The sequence below is a fragment of the Phycodurus eques genome, chromosome 4 (genome assembly GCF_024500275.1).
Source record: "Phycodurus eques isolate BA_2022a chromosome 4, UOR_Pequ_1.1, whole genome shotgun sequence".
Classification (NCBI taxonomy): domain Eukaryota; kingdom Metazoa; phylum Chordata; class Actinopteri; order Syngnathiformes; family Syngnathidae; genus Phycodurus; species Phycodurus eques.
This window is the reverse complement of record NC_084528.1, coordinates 6,872,965-6,881,452: the sequence shown is the minus strand read 5'-3', so window position 1 is coordinate 6,881,452 and position 8,488 is coordinate 6,872,965. Positions and strand designations below refer to the sequence as shown.

The 8,488-nt window shown below is 44.3% G+C and overlaps 1 protein-coding gene across 19 annotated transcripts in view; it reads left to right on the top strand.

The window, feature by feature from the left end:
* The first annotated feature begins 60 nt into the window (after window positions 1-60).
* The window catches only part of rims2a (regulating synaptic membrane exocytosis 2a), a 163,669-nt gene continuing 155,241 nt past the window's right edge, over window positions 61-8,488 (top strand). For all 19 annotated transcript variants that reach the window (XM_061673766.1, XM_061673764.1, XM_061673773.1 and 16 more), the window contains exons 1-2: window positions 61-293; window positions 771-956. In XM_061673766.1, coding sequence (XP_061529750.1) covers window positions 787-956 — 170 coding nt within the window. In that variant the 5' untranslated portion in view covers window positions 61-293; window positions 771-786. The remainder of the gene's footprint in view (window positions 294-770; window positions 957-8,488) is intronic.

Below are 8,488 nucleotides of genomic sequence, written 5' to 3'. Positions count from 1 at the left end.
CTCCGTTTGATTCTTCTACGTGGTCCCGTCGCCCCGCCTCTTTTGCCCTCCGCCTCCCATCTCTCTCCCCTCTTCATCCCTCTCTCATTGCATCCATTTTTTGTGCATTCACGAAATCTCCATGTATTACCAACCTGGATGAAAACAAGCCAAATAGTGACAGAGGAGGCAGTAGGACCCCAAAAGCAAATGCGGACGGACCTAACGTAATTTATTCTAACATGCGAGTGAAACCTTTCTGAGGGATGGCAGCGATGGGTTAGACAGGATTTAACATGACTGCAAAATAAAAGGCAAGACATGCGTTCATTTTCACCTTTCGTTTCAACTTTTGTGCCACCCCGTGAACGGATGGCTATTTGGATCACTACATGGAGGCTTCAGCCTGCAGCGTTCGCTTCTATTCAAAGCATCCATTTCTAATCCTGAGTGCTTTCTCGAGAGCACTAATGTTTATGTGTTGAATTCAACCTGCAATATCTAAAATGCAACCAATCCTCCGCCTTAAGCCTCGACTCACGTCACACGAGGCCACCGAAACCCCATCAGGAGCTTTTACTCTAAACAGCTAATATTTTGACTTTTAATTCTGCAGCACACCATTATGTGCATGAGCCGTCGTGTTATCTGTTAGCCTCGACAGGCTCCAACTGCATATTTAGAATTTGTTCACGACACGAAATATAATCGTTATTAAAAAAAAATAAATAAAGCTAACAAGCAAAGAAAAAAGCTTCTGTTTGATGGTAATTCTTTTCTGGTGTTTGTAGCCGCTGTGAGTAAAAGATGTCCGCGCCACAAGGGCCCAGGGGCGGTCCTGGCCCTGCTGCCTCAGCGGCCGGCGCCATGCCGGAGATGCCGGACCTCAGCCACCTCACCGAGGAGGAGAGGAAGATCATCCTCGGTGTCATGGACCGACAAAAGAAGGAGGAGGCGAAGGAACAGTCCATGTTAAAGTAAGGAAATTGCCATTCAGTGTGATTATTCGCATTGCTGATGTGGGTGCTAGCTATAGTTTGTTGGTGTGTCGTGGGTCATGTTGCCTCTTGACATCCAAGCCACGGCTGAAATAGTCGACGTGTGCTCGGCATTTTCCTCAACAGTTCTTCACTCTTTATTTAAAGAAATAAAATAAAATTAAATGCTATGACACTATAATGGGTTGGGCGAGCGGCGGCAACGGGCGCCATTTTCACGTCAAAACAGGCCAAGTTGCTTCACCTTTACCCGTCACGTCATTGGCATTACACAATATGTCACCGGAAAGATCATTTAAGGTGTCCTCTGTGGCGGCCAGGCACGCGTGTATGAGAGCACAGACAGACACTCCTCCGGTGCACAGATGTCGCTTAGAGCCTTTCAGCACCAGGCGCTGTCCGTTGACGGCTCGTAGTATTTTGTTCTTTCTAAAAAAAAAAAAAAAAAAAAAAAAAAAAAAAAAAAAAAATTTTAAGGTGGACCAGGAGGATTTCCGTCATTGATTCGGTTAACCTTTACATGGGAGCCATAAGTCTGCTTTATAGTGGGATATTGTCTCTTATTGATCTTGTCTAGGTTATAAAAACACATGCAGCTGATGCATTGTTAAACAAAATTAAAACAAATACAATAAATAAAAGAAAAGAATAATGCAGGATATTGCGGTTTTAAATGTTCCATCCGGTTGTTGTTTTTTTCTTTTAGTTTTCCTTCTTAATATGATCTGAGTCCCAGTGTATGGTATTACTTTTACTGTGCTCATAGGTAAAAACACCTCCGAATGCTATGTGAGATGCAGTTCAAGAGTTATATCAAAAGTCTACATGTACAAAGAAAATACTGGTCAGAATTGACTGGTTGCGTTGTTAAATTAGCAATATGTTTATTTTTATCATGGCTATTTGCACTGCATCATATTGTGTGATGTTTCCTTATACTACTGTATAAGGTGATCATAATATAAGAAACAACGCTGAGTATGATGCAGTGCAGCTCTCCACAGTTGTGATCTGTAACCACACTAATCTGCAGTGTTGGGAAGATTACTTTGGAAATGTAGTTCGTTAAAATTAACGTTAAAGTTACCCTGTTGAAAATGAAATGGTAGTGTAACTATTTCAATGACTTTCTCCAAATAATACAAGTAGTTACATTTTATCGCATTTTCTATTTTAAATAATGCATTAACAGGATCCTTGGATGTTTCCTCTAGTTAGTTTGGAATTTACCACACATTTGGTCTTCCAAGAAATAGTAAAATAATAAGAAAACAAGTTGAAATATAAATACGTACATAATAAAAAAAAAAGGGTTGTTGCATTATGTGTACACTATGTGGAAAACCACCATACCATACCATGTTGCTCTAATGTGCACAATTTAGACAATATCATATCATATGACGACCCTAGTGAGGATAAGCGGTACAGAAGATGGATGGATGACAACCCAGATACATAAAAACTCCAAAATTGTGAAGACAAAAAGGTTTAAAAGTTTTTTCGTGTTCAAAAGTTTAACTACAAGTCAAACCTTTTCAAAATTTAAGACAAACTAATAGATTGTACCACAAGGTGGCGCTTCGAGGTCATGTATGGAAAAATATGTCCTGTTTGGGCAAGGTTGACGACTTGTTAGCACATCTGCCTCACAGTTTTGAGGACCGGGGTTCAAATCCTCACAGTTCTGAGGACCGAGTTTGCATATTCTCCCCGTGCCTGTGTGGGTTTTCTCCGGGCACTCCGGTTTCCTCCCACTTCCCAAAAACATGCGTGGTAGGTTAATTGAAGACCCTAAATTGCCCATAGGTGTGAATGTGAGTGCGAATGGTTGTTTGTTTCTATGTGCTCTGTGATTGGCTGGCAACCAGTTCAGGGTGTACCCCGCCTCCTGATGATAGCTGGGATAGCCTCCAGCACCCCCGCGACCCTTCTGAGGATAAGCGGCTCAGAAAATGGATGGATGGATGGATATTGTGTTTCCAAAAGCAACTGTAATTTAATAATATATTTTCTCACAGTAATGTAATGATTACAATTACCATAATTTTTCGTGTATAATGCGACCCCGGCGGCACGGTGGGCGACTGGTTAGCACACCTGCCTCACAGTTCTGAGGTCTGGGGTTCAAATCCCGGCCCCGCCTGTGTGGAGTTTGCATGTTCTCCCCGTGCCTTCTCCGGGCACTCTGGTTTCCTCCCTCATCCCAAAAACATGCATGGTAGGTTGATTGAAGAGTCTAAATTGCCCGTAGGTGTGAATGTGAGTGCGAATGGTTGTTTGTTTCTATGTGCCATGCGATTGGCTGGCGAGCAGTTTAGGGTGTACCCCGCCTCTCGCCCGAAGATAGCCGGGATAGGCTCCAGCACGCCGCGACCCTAGGGAGGATAAGTGGTTCGGGAAATGAATGAATGAATAATGCGCACCCATGTATAACATGCACCCCTAAAGTTGATCTCTAAATTCTGGAAAACCCTTCTATCTATGTATAATGCATTTTTACAATGCATGATTTTGCTTCTACCCATATGATCAAAACATGTATTATCTGTATTTTGTTATTTTTTTCAAATAATTATTCTGAAGTTAAGCACTTTATTTAAAGACACTTTATTTAAAGACACTTTATTTAAAGACATAATACTTTCTTTGTATTTTCTTGCTCTTATTTGGAAATTCACAGCCCTACTTTTATGATAAAACACACAGTTGTGCTCATATGTTTGATTACCCAGGCAGAATTTGTAAGATGTGTACACTTAAAAAAACATAACCATAAATAAATTAATGAAGGTTGTTGTTCAGTCATCAGTCGTGTTTAAAAAATCAAAAACAAAGCAATATTTCACAAATTTTGCCAGGGTATGTAAAATTATGAGCCCAACTTTACATATTATGCATACCCCTGTCATATTGGAATGAAAGTGTATGCTATACCTTTTTCATAGCCTCTAGGTGGTGCTGGCATATTAGAATGAAAGTGTGCACTTTTCTCATAACGTCTAGGTGGCAGTGACATATTGAAATGAACATGTACCGCTTTTTCATAACCTCTAGATGGCGGCATACATTTATAAATTGGGAAAGTTCCCTCCCCCCCACTGCCCCCATATACCTATGTATAATGCGCACCACTGACTTTTTACATTTTTGGGTGGGGGAAATTACATTTTTGGGGGGGAGACATTTTTTTGGGGGGAAATGTGCATTATACAACGTACACGAGAAATTACGGTACATAAATCTTGAAATTAAATTGCATCATCTAGTTATATGTAATTAGTTACTCCTCAACACTGCGCATAAGTACATTGTTAAAGTAATACTGCTATGACAGTGTATAATCATTTCAAAGGCAGCATTTTGATACAGCTCTTGTACAAGTTCTCGGACTGTGCAGGTGTACCTAATGAAATATCCAGTGAGAGGACTTTGTCTCTGATAACCAAATGAGTATAACTGCCCCATAGTGGCCTGGCTCACCTGTGCTCTATTCCTGTTTGCTTCAAAGCTTGCCCAGAGACTTTCGTGTAAGCTTTTATGATGCATTAGAGCTGTTGTTTTCCATCACCAGGTAAATATTTGCACTAAGGCAGCTTTCGTAATGGAAAGAAAGTCATGCAATCCGTACCTAGCGCAACTGCATGAGAAACATGACTCATCTACTCCAAGATAGAGCTACCTCAGCTGCTGTGCTGTGTACTGTGTGAATCACACAGTTTTTTTTCTCTGGCCCCCCACCCACCCTTTGTTGTTATCGTTGTCATCTCTCCATTACAGTAAACCCCCACTAATTGAGTGTTTGCCACGTTTACCTTTCTCTGACGTAAAATGGATTAGTTTTTGTTGCTCAAGGTTTGATCAAGCTTTCTCATTAATGAGTGTCTCAGTATAATGTCAGGTAACACTAGAATGATGTGACTGGTGTAGCTTAACTCTTGTATACTACTGCTAATACTATACTGCAGATACATACCTCCTGATAAAAGATATCAGGTAATCATTAAGAGTTCACCTGCTGTTTTGGTTTGTGGCAAGACACATTTCTCATAGTCAAATTTTTTTTTCATTTAGTGTGTCATTCAGTCAGACCTAGTCAGTCGGTCTAGTTGCATTGTCTAAGTGGACAAGTGGAGTCATCGTGAGTCATCAAATAAGTAAATAACCATTTTCTTTACCCATGAATCACACTCGCATGGATTAATGCATATATTAAGGCAACATTCATATGCTCATATGCTCGAGCTGCAACCGATTAGCTTGTCTTTGAATGATTCGTCGCATTGCTAGCGGTTTCCAAATCAAACACCGACGCCACTGTGTAGCCAACTGTTACAGCTTGTGCATCTGCACAGTCACGGACCAATCCCACAGAAGCTTGGTTGGTATTTCAAGAAAGTAGCTGTTTGAACATCCAAGTGTGTAATCAACAGAGGAAATCCTGGTAGGATGAAGGGATGGAGGACAGAGAGCAAAGCCTTCAGCTGCAGGGCTGAGTTGCATGAATCTGCTAGGTTCTTACTTCTGAGCAGACCTGTGTATGAGCATGTCCAAAGAGGGATGCAGCCATGCAGATACCTTTTGTAGAACGCGCTACTCATACAAACGTGAACAAAGCAATTATGAAGCGTGGCTCGAGTAGTGTTTGCACCATTAAATCTTCTGAAGCTATCAGCTAGCTCGGCATTCCATGCATCAGTGCATCTCTGAGAGAATGGTTATGATGGCCATAGGACCCCCATCCCCCACCCATCCAGACCTGGTTTGTAATGGAAGCAAGCATCATCTGCCTGTGATGGGGTGACCCACAGAATGCCACGGGCTCCACTTCTTCTTTCTTCCTCTAACCTATAGGTACTTCCTGTTTCTGCTTGGTAGCTAAGAACAAAGGGAGAGACAGTTTGGCTAGTTTCCTGCTTTACCTCCCTATCATATCACTTCCACTATTTACCTTTCTCTCCATAGTGTTACATTAGCTGTGGTTTATCCTCTGAGTCAATCATAAATAAGCTCACTTATCCACCACATATTGTTAGAATGTATTGTAAAAAGATTCTCTTAGCTGCATAACTAAAAAAAAAAAGAAAAAAAGAGAGAAATAGTCTGTCACATTTAATATTTTAGCCTTGATTCAATCAAAAATGATTAATTTGGTATATCCTGAAAGTTTAACCTGATTTTTTTTTTATTTCATGTAAACCATGTTTGAATGTTGCCACAAGCATTACCTGTGTCAGCCAAAATGTTAGCTCTTGCTAACGTAATTCAGTTTAGAAACACAGCAGCGAGTTTCAGTGCTCATACACATTCACAAACTCATACGAGTACAAGCTTCACACAAGGCACAGGCTATTACCGTTTTTATTTAACAATGTTTTATGGCATCTTTCTGGTGTATCTGAGAGAAATACGTTTAAGCAGCAGCTCCTTCCGTCCCCAGTGTTGGTAGGCTACCGTCGTATACCTGGCCTGCACTCTCTGGACAATAGTGTGCCAGATTTGATGGCTAAATATTATGTCCAGTCAAAGACAGATAATGTTTAACCTTGGCAATCCGATCCCTGGCTACAGAAGCTGGCTCTAGGGACTTGGAATGTCACCTCTCTGGCAGGGAAGGAGCCCGAGCTGGTGTGCGAGGTCGAGAACTTCTGACTCGACATAGTCGGGCTTGCCTCTACACACAGCTTAGCTTGGGCTCTGGTACCAGTCCTCTCAAGAGGAGTGGACTCTGTTCCACTCTGGAGTTGCCTCTCACCGTGAGAGGCGCCGAGCAGGGGTGGGTATACTTATTGCTCCCCGGCTTTGCACCTGTATATTGTGGTTCACCCCCAGTGGGCGAGAGGGTCGCCTCCCTCCGCTTTCAGGTGGGGGGATGGGTCCTAACTGTTGCACCAAACACTATGCACCAAACAGAAGTTCAGAGTACCCACCCTTTTTAGAGTTCTTGGAGGGGGTGCTGGAGAGTGCTCCCGCTGCGGACGTCATTTTGCTGGGTGACTTCAATCCTCACGTGGGCAATGACAGTGAGACCTGGAAGGACGTGATTTGAAGGAACGCCCCCCCCCCGATCAGAACCCGAGTGATGTTCTGTTATTGGACTTCTGTTCTTATCACGGATTGTCCTCAACGAACACCATGTTCAAGCATAAGGCTGTCCATATGTGGACTTGGCACCAGGACACCCAAGGGCGCAGTTCGATCATCGACTTGGTGGTCGTGTCATCGGACTTTTGGCCGCATATCTTGGACACTCGAGTGAAGAGAGGGGCGTAGGTGTCAACTTATCACCACCTGGTGGTGTTTTGGCTCCGATGGTGGGGGAAGATGCCGATCCGACCTGGCAGGCCCAAACGTATTGTGGGGGTCTGCTGGGAACGTCTGGCAGAATCCTCTGTCCGAAGGCGTTTCAACTTCCACCTCCGGCAGAACTTCACTGACGTCCCGGGGGAGGCGGGGGACATTGAGTCCGAGTGGACCATGTTCCATGCCTCCATTGTTGATTCGGCGACCGGAGCTGTGGCGGTAAGGTAGTCGGTGCCTGTCGTGGCCGCAACCCCTGAACCTGTTGGTGGACACCAGCGGTGAGGGATGCCGTCAAGCTGAAGAAGGAGTCCTTTAGGGCATTTTTAGCCTGTGGGACTCCTGAGGCAACTGATGGGTACCGGCTGGCCAAGCAGAATGCAGCTTTGGTGGTCGCTGAGGCAAAAACCCGACCATGGGAGGAGTTCAGTGAGGCCATGGAGAAAGACTTCCAGATGGCTTTGAGGAAATTCTGGTCCACCAGCCGGCGTTTCAGGTGGGCGCGAAGCATTGCACCATTAACACTGTGTATAGTGGGGACGGGGCGCTGCTGACCTCGACTCGGGACATTGTGAGTCGGTGGGGAGAATACTTTGAAGACCTCCTCAATTCCACCGACTTGCGTTCCCATGAGGAAGGAGAGTCTGGGATCTCTGAGGCGGGCTCTCCTATCGCCAGGGTTGAGGACACCGAGGTGGTAAAAAAGCTCCTCTGTGGCAAGGCCTCGGGGTGGATGTGATTTGCCCAGAGTTCTTAATAGCACTGGATGTTGTGGGGCTATCCTGGTTGACACACCTCTGCAACATCGCGTGGACATCATGGACAGTGCCACTGGATTGGCAGACTGGGCTGGTGTTCCAACTACAGGAGGATCACACTCCTCAGCCTCCCTGATAAGGTCTATTCAGGGGTGCTGGAGAGGAGGGTCAGTTGGGAAGTTGGGAGCAGTGTGGTTTTCATCCTGGCCGTGGAACAGTGGACCAGCTCTACACCCTCGGCAAGGTCCTCAAGGGTACATGGGAATTTGCCCAACCAGTCTACATGTGTTTTGTAGACTTGGAGAAGGCATTCAATTGTGTACCTCGGGGAGTTCTGTGGGGGGTATTTCAGGAGTATTGGGTACCGAACCCCCTGATATGGTCTGTTTGGTCCCTGTATGACCAGTGTCAGAGTTTGGTCCGCAGTGCCGGCAGTAAGTTGGATTTGTTTAC